This window comes from Mustela erminea, chromosome 10, assembly GCF_009829155.1.
Source record: "Mustela erminea isolate mMusErm1 chromosome 10, mMusErm1.Pri, whole genome shotgun sequence".
Taxonomy (NCBI): Eukaryota; Metazoa; Chordata; class Mammalia; order Carnivora; family Mustelidae; genus Mustela; species Mustela erminea.
Genome location: NC_045623.1, coordinates 68,525,062 through 68,539,862, shown reverse-complemented (window position 1 = coordinate 68,539,862; position 14,801 = coordinate 68,525,062). Strand labels below are relative to the sequence as shown.

The following is a 14,801-nucleotide window of genomic DNA, read 5'->3' as shown; positions in this document are numbered from 1 at the left end:
TGCAATTTCTAAAAAAAGATAATTTGGATTGGGGCGTCTGGGTGGCTCAGTGGGTTAAAACCTCTGCCTTCAGCTCAGGTTATGATCCCAGGATCCAAGGATTGAGCCCCACGTTGGGCCCTCTGCTCAGCGGGGAGCTTGCTTCCCCTCCCCCCGCCTGCCTCCCTGCCTACATGTGATCTCTGTCAAATAAATAAATAAAATCTTTTAAAAAAAAAGATAATTTGGATCAACTACATGAAATAGACTTTTTAGTTAATATGGAAAGTCAATCATCACCTACAAGCTTATTTCTTTTATAGAGGAGAGTACTGCAAGTCCCAAACAACTTAAATTTCCTTAAGAAGCAAACTTTAAGAACACAATTTGTTCTCAGGGATACAAATATATACATACTCCGCCTCACAATATAATACTTGCTTTTATATCAGTTTCAAACACTCTACACAGTAACAGAAAAACTCTAAATGTAAAAGGAGCCATAAAATCTTCAGAATTACTGCTTACTGCAAGTTTACAAGCTTATAAATTTTGAACTATAGAAATTACAGAAACTTGGATTCTCATCTTAGTTTTCCCACTCAAAGTCTCTGTGATCTTGCTAAAACCACTTTAGGTCTTAATTTAATCACCTTAAAAAAAAAAATAATACCCCTTCCCCCACCAAAAAAAAAAAAAAAGAACCTCTGGGACTCACACAAGAAGATGCCTCTTTAACTCTAAAAGTATATGGTTTATGAAAATGAATGTCTTACTTGTTTGGTATCTGAGAGAAGATTTCAGTCACCCATTTTTCCAAAGTATCCAGTGTTTCTTGTGGAGAGAGCAGGAAGGAGACAGGAAAATGCAATATTGTTATTTAAGGTAGAAATGCAACTGGATATCTCACCTATCTTTAAGTATAAAACAAAGGGATATTTTGATTTGGGCTTTACTTGCCACTTCTTAACCAGAATGAGTAACAACAACAACAACAAAATAACAACAATTAAGAAACCTTAAGACACATATAATTTTATTAGACTCCTGTATTTCTAGTTGATAAAGTTAGAAAAAAGTACACAAGTTAAAAAAAAAAAAAAAGAAGAAGAAGAAAAGAAAGTTTTCGTTTATCATTAGGCAGTGTAGAGGGGCAAGAGATAAGAATATACTAATCATCCTCCTACTCCATTCCAAACTCACTTCCTCAAGGAACATTTCTCCCAATTAACCCATACCATACTGATTTTTCTTTCTCAGGATCTCATTAGTACTTTTACACTCCATTTATTTTACATTAATTTATACTTGCTGAGGTTTCAATCTGTAAGTCTTCCTCTTAGGCTTCATATGATTTCTATCTTCTTTTGATTCTGATATATACAAAATTTTTTTGAAATTTCTAATAAAGCAGATCTAAGTGGGAAAAGAAACCTTTTACCTTTACCTCACTGACTCATTACTATCAATGAATAGTATTTGTTAGTTCCACCAGACACAAGTTCCACTAATTTTCAAAAGGTGCCCAGTAAAAAACCAAGATACAAATTAAATAATCAAGCTGTGAATTTACTCTATACCACTTATATAGATATTTAACTCTTATTTTATGCACTTGCAAACATTATTTTATAAATCATATAATATACATATATACATTTTTTTAAACCCAACATCGGGCTTGAACTCACTACCCTGAGATCAAGGTCTGAGCTGAAATAAAAATTTTTTTTTTTTTTTAAAGATTTTATTTATTTGTTAGAGAGAGAGATACAGAGCGCAAGCACAGGCAGATAGAGTGGCAGGCTAGAGGCAGAGGGAGAAGCAGGCTCCCTGCCGAGCAAGGAGCCCGATGTGGGACTCGATCCCAGAACGCTGGGATCATGACCTGAGCCGAAGGCAGCCGCTTAACCAACTGAGCCACCCAGGCGTCCCATGAAATAAAAATTCTGACGCTTAACCAACTGAGCTACCTAGGCACCTGTAGATATTTAACTCTTAAATGTAATAATAAATGCTAAAGCTTAAAAACAATTGAATTTGAATTGTACAAGGTTTTCTTATCAAATATCTAGGACTTATTTTAGAAATTTGCAACAAGCATTCGTACACTCTTATATTTGGGGGCACCTGGGTGGCTCAGTAAGTTAAAGCCTCTGCCTTCAGCTCAGGTCATGATCCCAGGGTCCTGAGATTGAGCCCTGCATCGGGCTCTCTGCTCAGCAGGGAGCCTGTTTCCCCCCTCTCTCTCTGCCTGCCTCTCTGCCTACTTGCGATCTCTGGCTGTCAAATAAATAAATAAAGTCTTAAAAAAAAATACACTCATATTTGTCATCACAAGAGAATGCAAAGGAAATAATACAGTTGAAGAAAAATGCACATTTATGACAGACTTGAAAACAGTAATTAAAAATTGAAATTATATACTGAACATGGAACTGCCTATTTTAACAAATGCTGTAAAAGGAATCTAGATGCACATCTGCAGTCTGAACAAAACAATCTACCATTCTGTAACCAAAGCTTTATATTCAAGTCAATTTAGTGGACTAATTAGTGCATTTAATCCTAAATGCAAAAATGTTTTTTCTACTTAAGAGCCAAGTCAGCTTTAATTTAAATTTTGACATGAGAGAACAAATTTTTATAAAAACAAAGAGTCCTATCAGGTGAGAAGTTTACTTTTTCAAAAATAAATGTGCAAACTGTAAGACATGTCAAAAAGGAATATTTTGACAACTGAACTAAAGAGGCTGAAATATAAGGAAAACAAAAGAAAGCTACCATTTATTTAATGAGAAAAAATTAACACACGTTACTGAAGATAATGATAAAAGAAGGAAAAGAAAAGAAATACTGACCAGTTCTTTACATTTAAGATACTTTTGCTATCATTACTATGATGGATTTCAATTAATCATGCCACTGGACCCTATGTAAAGAGGAAATGACAGACACCTTGCCCTGTCAGAGTTTATGATCAATACAGATTAAATGCAAAAACCAAAGATAACAGAGGCAGCATCTGAATGTGCCTTAAAAGACCAATTCATGACCTATTAGTACATTAGTATACTCACAAACTCACAGACCAGCCTAGAAATACGACCTATGTCTCTAAAATTTAAAAAAAAAACAGTTGCCTGAGAATCAGATAGTTTTGTGCTTCCTCAAAGCTATTCCACTTGCTATGTGACTTTTCCAAATCCTGATTTCAAGTCATACTAGAATCAAGCACTAAAGTAATTAATAGTACACTGCAAAACTGATCAAGGCAAACAAAGCCTAAGAAAGCACTACTTCAAAGTAATTCTAAGGGTCATAACATAATACACTACCTTTGGATTGAACCACTAAAGTCATGTAATGAGCAGAATAGTAACGCATCCAGAATTCTTTCAGTCTAGCATGCGTATCAATATTATTCCTTTTTGGTTCATGTTTGAGTGTCTCAGCATTTCCTGTAAAAAATGATGAAAAAGATCACAGAAATGATAGTTTTATTTTGAACTATACTGAAATTTAAAAAATTTTTTTAAAGTTTACTTTGTCAAAAGTCTCTACACCAAAAATGCATACTCTGCTAATAATGTACAAGTAATGAAATAACCTAAGTGACTCAAGAATATAGAACTAGTATATAATAATAACAATAATATCAACACAGGACAAAAATTCACAAAAACAATTGTGATGTGTATTTTAACACATAAGGAATTAATATCCATTTGGCAATACCTTAACAACAACTGCCATAAGCTTTCTCTCTTAATAAGTAGTCTAGTATTCAATTCAGGTTTTATCTCTGAATTATTTTATTTATATTCTATATAATCCTTAAAAATAAACCATATAAACCAAGGTTGTCATATAAAATGTATGTAACTGTACAAAACATCCTTTGAATGAAGTTTTATTTATTTCCCATTTTTAAAATTTAAATTCAATTAATTAACATATAATGTATTATTGGTTTCAGAGATAGAGGTCAGTGATACAGTCTTATATAATACCCAGTGCTCATTACATCACATGCCCTCTTTTAACGTCCATCACCCAGTTACACCATCTCCCCACTTCCCTCTCCTCTAGCAGCTCTCAGTTTGTTTCCTATGATTAAGAGTCTCTTTTGGTTTATCCCTCTCTCTGATTTCATCTTGCTTTATTTTTTCCTCTCTTCCCCTATGATCCTCTGTTTTGTTTCTTAAATTCCACATTATCAGTGAGATCATACAATATTATGTTTCTCTGATTGACTCATTTTGCTTAGCATAACACCCTCCAGTTCTATCCATGTCATTGAAAATGTCAAGATTTCATTTTTTTAATGGCTGAGTACTACTTAGATCAACTCATCCCAGATTCTACACTATGGCAAGAGGGTTAACATTAGGTTGTAACTGAACTCTAACACTAAGAAAAAGCCATTATGAAAAACAGACACCATTTAAACAGTTTACTGATTAAACAAAATTCGGTCACCGCTCAAAAACTATTAGAGAAATCACTGCTGAATCTCTGTTGATAAATGGAAATGTCAGGCTGGGGTAGAGCACAGACTTTATAATTATATAAACAGAGGTTCAAATCTCACATCCACCACTGTGTGATTTAAGCAAATTAAATAACTTCTCTGAACCTGTTTCTTTATCTTTAAATGGAGATAATGGTACCCAGCTCATAACATTGTTATGATGGTCAAATGAGGTAATTCATGTAGAATTAGCAGAGTATCTGATACTCAAAAAGCATTCACAAAATGTTAGGTGCTATTCTTGATATATCCAATGTTAGAGAACCAAATACGTGCTTGAAAAGCTGCTGACTTATCCTGAAAGGTAAAAGGTACCTAGCTACTCTGCTTTCATATTCTTCCATTCTTTATTAACTTTTCATATTTTCAATTTTCCTCAATTAGAAAACATGAAATAAGATTAAATATTTAGCATCTTACCCCAAAAAAATTTCCCCATAGGATGTCCAGGTCTCGCAAGGCTTCCAAACAACATTTCCTTTCTGTTTGCATCAGAAGGTCTTGCAAGTTGATATTCTGTCAGATTTAAAGAAACACTTTCAATAAAATGAAATTCAGTATTTGCTTTATTAATGGAAATTCAAGAACCGAACTGCACAGAACTGAAAGTAAGGAAGTGACAAAAATTAATTTTATGAATTTCATGTTATAAGACCGAAATGGGGAACTCAATGACATAGGCCAGGCTCTATGACTTAACATTCTGTAACTGTAGGCAGTTAATGCAACTTCTTTCTAGAGGTTTTTCCCTTATTTTCAAATGAAACAAAATAGTTAACGACCTGAAGTTTTAATTCTAGGTTGCTGTGTCCCAGATTTTACTGATAAAGTGCTAATGAGATGTTAAACTCCTTATTACCGGAGAACTTTGTTGTATATGTTGTTGAAATTTCCTCCCAAACCAGCTATGTCAGTAAGAAAGTATTAATGGTTAAGAATAATCACTTTGAAGTCAGAAATATCTTCACTAGAATCCAACTTCTGCCATATACTAAGCTGTACAACCTTGAGGATATTCTCTAACTTCCTTGATTCTATTTCTGCATCTATAAAATGGAGTTATTTTTACTTATTTCATAGGATTTTTATAAGGATTAAAAAAAGATAAGATATATTCCTTCAACAATTATTTACTGAACATCTACTATGAGGCAGGTACTACTGAACCAGTTGCTAGAGGCAGAAATGTGGGGAAAAAAAAGGGGTGGGGGTAGACCCAAGCCCTGCCCTCAAGGAGTTTACATTCTAGTAGGGGAGATAAACAATGAATAAACCAACAAACAGTGGTGGTGCTATAAGAAAAATAAATCTGTGTAAGAGAACAGAGTGTGACAACAGGGTGGTCATAAAAGGCCTGAGGAAGTGACAAGTGAGCAAAATCCAAATAAAGTGAGGATGATATCATAGAAGTTCTGGGGAAGTTTTCTAGGTATGGAAATTATAAACTCAAAGGCTTTAAGACAAGAAATACCTCACTGAGCCATAGCCAGGGACAAAAACAGTAACTGGAAGATGGAAAAGGCCAGGAAACAGCTTCTCCCTTACAGCCTCCAAAAGAAATGCAGCTAAGTAAGGAAGTAATTTAAACTTCTGACCTCCAACGTTTAAGAAAATGAATCTGTGATATTTTGATAACTCAAGTTTCTGATAATCTGTTTTAGTGGCAACAGAAAGATAACAGCCATGTAAACATATCCACAAAAAGTGATACATCCACAACAACTGATAAAAATAGAGTACAAATATCTGAACACTTAGAGAACACATTCCACTACTTGATTAGATTTAAAAAGGCTTTGGCCATATTTTCAACTCAATCACTAAGACACATTGTGTAGGAAATTATACACATTTATGTGAGTATGAACTATCACTAAAATAAAAAGCTCATCATTAAGAACAATTTTTTTCTCTACAATCTTCTTTTAGCAATAAGCTAATCCCATTTTAAAACCTACCCTGTGGACATTGACATGAGTTTCTGTTATCAAATGTATTCAAGAAAACTGTAGAACATTGAACACACCTATCTGCAATGTATAAACAAATGCTTTTAAATATAAGCACCTAACCATTCCTTTGAAAGATTAGAACAAAAATAGATTGTCAATGCAGGGCACAGTGATAGAGCAATGAAGTTAGAACTACGTAATAAATTAAAAACCCAGGAAAGACTCTTTTTTTATAAGCAGATGAAAAGGAATAAAAAAGGAAAATGAGAAGATGAATCTGCCAGGAAAGCTGAACCTCCCTTCAACTTCTCTAACAAAGAATGGACCATCCAGGCAAGCAGGCAACTAAAAACATGTAACCGATATAAGAATGATAGAAGAAAGACTATCACAACTGAATAGAAGAAAGTAACATCAGATTACTGAACTTTTGAAACTGGTTAATGAATTGTAATTCATGTAATGAATGGTAATCTTACAATTTAAGAGCTCTTCCATCTCCCCCATCTTAAGTAAACCCTTCACATTTGGGAGGCTAAGTGACTAATCACATATACTGAGCTCTTCGTATCAGGTCACAAATTGAACTAGGTCTCCTCTCATCAAAAACAAATGAGCAGAGCAAAACAAAAACAACAAAGCTTTTAGCTTAAGTTCATTTTAAACCAAAACTACTTATTACATGTGTGTATCCACGTCATATATCACATATCTATTTCTATATAATATTTCAAAATATAATAAAATATATTTTGACTTAAACTTGTAAAATTGAATTACAGGTTTAATTTCGTAAATACCAACACTTCAACCCAATGTAGAAACTGTATAAGGAAAAACATACTTCAAAATAAGACAGAAAACAGTTCCTAGGTCCCAAAAAGTAGAAAAGTCTTTTAGAGTTTTCCTTGGTTATTTTGGTTTGTTATCCACTCAACAAATATTTATCTGGATCTGTGATAAAAGAGACATTGTCGTAGGTAAATAACAAAAATGAAGAAAATAAATTCTTGATTATAAGAAGACAGGAAAGCTTGGAGGAATATAATAACTCCACCCTCTTCTACAAATAAGTTGAGGGCCACAGTCAGTTAAACTTTTAGAAGTTAAACACAAAATCTGCTGACTTCCAGCAGATGGCTTTCTAACCATCTATAGTTTACTCAGCTTAATGAATGCAGTAAGCCAGTATTACAACTCAACACTGAATCAAGCCAAAGAGGAAAATGCCACAAAAGGAGAAAACAAGTGCAGAAACCTGCCTCTTGAGTTCTTGCAAGCCAAGCCTAACCTGTATGAACTGCAAGTGCTCCCAAGTTTAGTATTACATGTTTTCAGTGCTAAAATAAAGCATGCAGGGTTATTCTATGGTGGAGCTATTTATTGGTACTCTGTAATTAAGGGATATTTATAGCACAGCTCTACAATGAAGCCTCACCCTATATAAGTACAGTTTTCCTTATGGTCTTCACTCTTTACATACTAAAGACAAGAAAAACTGTCAAAAAACAGAATTAAATGCATTTCCTATTCAAGGATTTAGCTTCTTCATCCATAAACATATCACAATTGTTTTCAGAACTACCAAAATTTAAACTACAAAGCACTGACACATAGAGGTAACAAAAGGTAAGCTATTTAAACATCAGTACTTAAAGTCTCAGAAAAAAAGTCTCTTCATGCAAAAGGAGTTATGTGAGCTTTTAAAGTTTCAACACACAGCATTAGCTTTAAGGATTAGGCTACCATCCTGCAAAAGATTAGTCACTATGGTAAAACACTCAAAAAACAAAGATTGAAAAACAATAATCTATCATTCTTTTTTTCAAATCTACACTGAATTAAGACATTTAATGGTTTAGGAATAAATGATACATTTATTGCATTTCAGCCCTTTATGATACAAAGATAAAATGGCCTAGTGATAAAGAATCATGTATATGTTAAATACCTAGTTCAATGCAAGAAATAATCATAAAATGTAAAGCACTTATCTTACCACTATCAACAGCTTCAACCTCACGGTCAATTGCATCTCTTATCATTAGTGGATGAATGAAGAACTGAGCCCATCTGAAAAACAAAAAACAAGCCCTGGCATTTCTGTTTCTGTTCAGAGAAATCTTTTAACCAGTCAACATCTATTTTTTTATTAAAAAATCTATTAAGTTGGTGGCGCCTGGGTAGCTCTGCTAGTTAAGCCTCCAACTCTTGATTTCAGTTCAGGTCATGATCTCAGGGTTGTGAGGTAAAGCCCCACATCAGGCTCCATACTCAGTGCGAAGTCTAAGATTCTCTCTCCCTCTCCCCTCTGTCCTCCCCTGGCTTGTGCGCAATGCGTTCTCTCTCAATAAATAAACAGTCTTTAAAAAAAAAAAAAGAAGTTTATTAGGTTGGAAAATTAGTTCATAATCATGCATATGTAAAATCTAAATAATATTCTGCATTTCCATAAAGTCTACAAACTGCCTTTTTTTCATGGTAACACTCATACAGAAAAGTACATAAAACATGAACACAGACTAACACATAACTATAATGTAAACACCTGAGTGACTAGCCCATAAGTCAAAAAACAGACCAGTGTCATAATTCTAAAAGCACCTAGCCATCTACCTTATCCCTCAGCGTAAATATCTTAAATGTCATGATAATCACTTCTTTGCATTTCTTTATAGTTTTATCACTCATATATACATTACTAGACCAGTGTTTCTTGCCTTTCTTTTTCCCCATTATCAACCTTAGGTAGCCTTTTTAGATTTCCCTTAATCACTCTCCTTGAACTTTTAATATCAGATATACTGTTTATCTGTATATGTATCTGTGATTTTTTTTAATACACATATAAAAAAATAGGTATATAATAGGTATCTAAAGCCTACTCTTTTATTCAATGCAGGGTTAGAAATGATTAAATTTTTTAAGTTAAAAATTAAAATTTTAAAGGCTATCAATATTTCACTTGGCTTGGGACGCCTGAGTGGCTCAGTTGGTTAAGCAGCTGCCTTCGGCTCAGGTCGTGATCCCAGCATCCTGTGATCGAGTCCCACATCGGGCTCCTTGCTCGGCAGGGAGCCTGCTTCTCCCTCTGCCTCTGCCTGCCATTCTGTCTGCCTGTGCTCGCTCTCTCCCCCCCTCTCTCTCTGATAAATAAATAAAATCTTTAAAAAAAATTTTTTTCACTTGGCTTTATAACTGTTATTTGCTTTTTAACATAATTTATTTACATAAATTGTGATGCATCAAATTACATATATTTACATTTATATAAGAATAACAATGTAAAAAATATTTTAAATTAACATCCACTTTTCCAGCAAATAAAACTGAAAAAGTTAATTTTCTACAATTCTTAGTAAACTTTTCCCTTTTGCTTGATTCAAAAAAGAAACTTTTAATTAGCTACTAAATACTAAGATAATTGATATTTTCTTCTTTTCAGTACTGGTATAATTAATGGGTTGATAACTTCTGTTCAATTAAATAATAAAACAGCATGTTTCTATCTAATTCTTAACGCCAAAGTCATACACAAAAGCACAGAGTATCAAACAAACATTCACAAAGCAGCAAATGGAACTGGCATGTGCAGACCACCTCTACTGATGACTTCAAAATCAAACAATAATTTGAAAGTCCTCCAATTACCTACCCAACACAATTTTGCAGTACTGACATTGCATATGCTTTATATGTCTTTTATGAATTCATATCACTATAAGTGGTGCTCATGAAAACTCAAAAAAAGCTCAAGAAAACTCAAAACAGAGATTAGGTATTAAGTAAAGGTTTTATCAGGTAGCGTTAAGCTTTGGAGGGTGACAAACCATTATAATTCTGACCACTTTTTCACCTCCAAAGAACAATTTTTTGCCACCAACAGGAAAAGATCATCCCTGCTAAGAATACATGTTCTAGGGACGCCTGGGTGGCTCAGTTGGTTAAGCAGCTGCCTTCGGCTCAGGTCATGATCCCAGCGTCCTGGGATCAAGGCCCACATCGGTCTCCTTGCTCAGCAGGGAGCCTGCTTCTCCCTCTGCCTCTGCCTGCCATTCTGTCTGCCTGTGCTTGCTCTCTCCCCCTCCCCTCGATAAATAAATAAAATCTTCAAAAAAAAAAAAAAGTATACATGTTCTAGACAAAATCTAGTTTTGTTTCTGACTTTATGTAAATGGAAATACACTGTACATATTCTTTACATCTTACTTATTTAATATTCACTCATGATGGCACATGTGGCTGTGGTTCTTTTATTTTCACTGCAGAATATTCCACTGCATTAATTTATTCATCTAAGGTACTGCAAATGAACATCTGGTCTGGTTTCAGGTTTGAACTATTACAATCAATGCTGCCATAAATTCTTAGCAAAGTGTATTGGGGCACATTTGCACAAGTCTGTCTAGGTATAAATCCAGAAAAGAACTCCTACATAATAGTGTATGCATGCATATGTTTAATAGCACTAAATAAAACAAAATTTGTATCACCCTCACCTGGTATAGTCTGACTTTAGTATTTACTGCAACTTTTAAGAGTATGTACGTTAAATCTCATACTGGCTTTAATTTACATTTTCTCAATTCCTAATGAGACTGAATACCATTTCATATATTTATTAATCATTTCAGGGGCACCCAGGTGGCTCAGTTGTTAAGCATCTGACTTTAGCTCGGGTCATGAGCCCAGAGTCCTGGAATCGAGCGCTGCATCAGGCTCCCTGTTCGGTGGAAAACCTACTTCTCACTCTCCCACTCTCCCCGCTTCTGTCCCCTCTCTCACTGTGTCTCTGTCAAATAAATAAATAAAATCTTAAAAAAATATATCATTTGAATTTTTTCTTTTGTAGAATACCTGTTTGAGGCTTTTTTTCTATTAGGTTGTATTTTTTCTGATTCTAGTAATATATATGCTTATTCATTTTATACATTTAATTATGTTATAATTATATATATAATCTAATAATTAAAAATCAGTGAGAGTTATTTTAAATATAAGTCCTTGGTTATATGTGTTGCAAATATATTCTTCTATTTTAAACTTGCTTTTTTCCCCACACTCTTTATAGCAACTTTTTTTAAAAGATTTTTTTTTCAAAGATTTTATTTATTTATTTGACACACAGAGAGAGAAATCACAAGTAGGCAGAGAGGCAAACAGAGAGAGAGGGGGAAGCAGGCTCTCTGCTGAGCAGAGAGCCTGATGCAGGACTCGATCCCAGGACCCTGAGATCATGACCTAAGCCGAAGGCAGAGGCTTACCACACTGAGCCACCCAGGTGCCCTTTTTAAAAGATTTTTATTAGGACTTCTGGGTGGCTCAGTTGATTAGGCATGTGCCTTCAGCTCAGGTCAAGATACCAGGGTCCTGAGATGGAGTCCTGCATTGGGCTCCTTGCTCAGGAGGGAGCCTGCTTCTCCCTCTGCCTGCCACTCCACTTGCCTGTGCTATCTCTCTGACAAATAAATAAAATCTTGGGGGAAAAGAAAAGTTTTATCTATTCATTTGAAAGACACAGAGAGAGAGTACACAAGAGGGGGGCAGGGGTGGAGGGGCTGAGGGAGAAGTAGACTCTCTGCTAAGCAGGGAGTCTAATGTGGGGCTCCATCCACCCCATGATCAGCGATCGTGACCTGAGCTGAAGGCAGCTGCGTTTAACTGACTGAACCACCTAGGCACCCCTATAGTATCTTTTGATTAACATAATGTAGTTACCACTTTTCCTTTACATTTTGTGCTTTTTATACCTTGTCTGGTAACTCTTACCAAGGCTAAAGTTACCCTTAACTCTGAAACTTTTAGTTGTACTTTTTGATCTATGATCTACCTGGAATTAACCATTTGTGTATGTTGTGAGGCAAGGAGTCAATTTTGTTTCTGGCTTTACAGAAGCCCAATTATATTAGAATAATTTCTTAAAAAGCTCTTTCATCACCGTTCCACAGTGCCCCTACCAAAAATCAAGTGTCTACTTATGTGTTGGTCTATTTCCAGGATTTCTCTTCTGTTCCATTGGTCTCTTTGCTTAGCCCCCTGTGAACATCATGTCTTTTTTTTTTTTTTTTTTTAAGATTTTATTTATTTATTTGACAGAGATCACAGGGTAGGCAGAGAGGCAGGCAGAGAGAGAGGGGGAAGCAGGCTCCCTGCAGAGCAGAGAGCCCGATGTGGGGCTCGATCCCAGGACCCTGGGATCATGACCCGAGCCAAAGGCAGAGGCTTTAACCCACTGAGCCACCCAGGTGCCCCAACATCATGTCTTAATTACAAAACAAATCTAAGTATCTACCAGGTCACAAGTCCTGCTATCCTGTTATTTTTCCTTTGAAAAAATAATTGGACCTCTGCCTCTCCTTACAAATTTTAGACTTAGCTTTTCTATTTAAAACTACATATATCTTCTGGGGTGCCTGGGTGGCTCAGTGTGTTAAAGAATATATGTACTTCCAGGGGTTTTTTTTGCTTACTGGCACAGGTATTCAAAATACCTCAGAATGACTTCTGAGTATTTATTTATTTTTACAGCTTTAAAGGTATTTTAACTGTTGCTCCTACAGAGAAATACTACTGACTTTTATATATTAAACATACCATTTTATCACTTTTTATTTTATATATCAAGCCACATTACATTATGCTAATGTTAATAATTTATCCCTAGAAAAATCTGAATTTTCTAAATTCACAATCATATTACCTACTATGACAGCTGTGTATTTTGCTTATTTTTCTTTCTTGCCTAATAGAATGATAAACAGAAGCGATCACAACTTGCATCTCTGTCTCGCATCTAATCTCAACTTGAAAGCTTTCAAGGTTTCACCACTAAATATAAGGCTTGGTTCAAAATATCAAATATCATATTGAGAAAGCTGACATACTCTGTTTGCTAAGAACACCTTCATGAACAGATACTGAATTTCATCACATAATTTTTTTTCTACATATATTTTTTTCTTCAATCTGACAATGTGATGGGGGCAACCTGGGTGGCTCAGTCAGTAAAGTGGCTGTCTTCAGCTTAGGTCATGATCCCAGGCTCCTGGGATCAAGCCCCAAATCAGGCTCCCTACTCAGCCAGGGCCTGCTTCCTCCTCTCCCTCTGCCTGCCATCTCCCTGTATGTGCTCTCTGTCAAATAAATAAATAAAATCTTAAAAAAAAAAAAAATCTGACAAAGTGATAAACTGCATTAATTGATTTTCTCATGTTAACATTACCTCATATTTTCTAACCCAACTCAATACTACTGTATTATCCTTATTAGATATTGCTATTTGTATATAATTATGGTCTATAATTTTTCTTATACTATACTTTCTTATATCAAGGTCATGGTATCTCCATAAATGAGGGAGGAATTATTTCTTCCTTCAAGTTTTTATAGAACTCTAAACCTAACAGTTTATTTTTAAGAAGATTTTTTCATTATAAATTCAATTCTTTAAATGATTATAAGATTATTCAAACTTTTTATTGTAATTTCTCCCATTGGGTTTTATAAATTATATTTCTAAGAATATATGTACTTCCAGGGTTTTTTTTTGCTTACTGGCACAGGTATTCAAAATACCTTATTATATTTTCAATATCTGAAAGATCGTTAAGTCATATTCTTTTTCATTCCTGGCATTTGCACGTATTATTTCCCCTTGACCAGTTTTGTGAAAGTCTTATCTATTTTATCAGTTTTTTCCAAGAACCCATATCTAGCTTTCCAGTTTTGTTTTAAACAATACATCCTGTTTGGTTCTACTGAGAAATAACTCAAAATCTACAAAATTCCCTTTTAAAGAGTATAATTAAGCAGATTTACTACATTCACAGGATTGTGAAAACACTAAAGAACAATTTCAGAAAATTTCATTGCCTCCTAAATCAACCCTGTTCTTGTTAACAGTTATTCCCCATCATCCCAGCCCTTGGCAACTACTACTCTACTTTTGGTATCTGTGGATTTCCCTATTCTGCACATTCCTTATAAATGAAACCACACATTATGACAGACACAAAAGTCCGGCCTCTTTCACTTAGCATAATGTTTTCAAGATTCATTCATGTTGTAGTACGTATCAGGACATCATTCTCTTCTTATTGCTAAGTAATATTCCATTATATGGCTATATCATATTTTATCTATTCATCAGTTGATGGATATTTCGGTTATTTCTACTTAGACCTATTATGAATATAACTGTTGCTATGAACATCCATGTACAAATTTTTGTGTAGATGTTTTTTCAATTCTCTAGGTTACATACTAAGTGGGGAAGTGCTGGGACATATGATACCTCTATTTAACTTTTTGAGGAAGCACTAAACTGTTTTCCCACA

At 34.6% G+C, this 14,801-nt stretch overlaps 1 protein-coding gene across 3 annotated transcripts in view; it reads right to left on the bottom strand.

The window, feature by feature from the left end:
* The window catches only part of NRDC (nardilysin convertase), a 97,609-nt gene that overhangs the window by 31,345 nt on the left and 51,463 nt on the right, over nt 1–14,801 (bottom strand). For all 3 annotated transcript variants that reach the window (XR_004276200.1, XM_032302358.1, XM_032302359.1), the window contains 4 exons: nt 8,465–8,538; nt 4,934–5,029; nt 3,318–3,440; nt 756–813 (listed from right to left, as the gene is read on the bottom strand). Coding sequence is in view for 2 of the 3 variants with exons in the window: in XM_032302358.1 (XP_032158249.1) it covers nt 756–813; nt 3,318–3,440; nt 4,934–5,029; nt 8,465–8,538 (351 nt within the window). In the remaining variant the exon portion in view is untranslated. The remainder of the gene's footprint in view (nt 1–755; nt 814–3,317; nt 3,441–4,933; nt 5,030–8,464; nt 8,539–14,801) is intronic.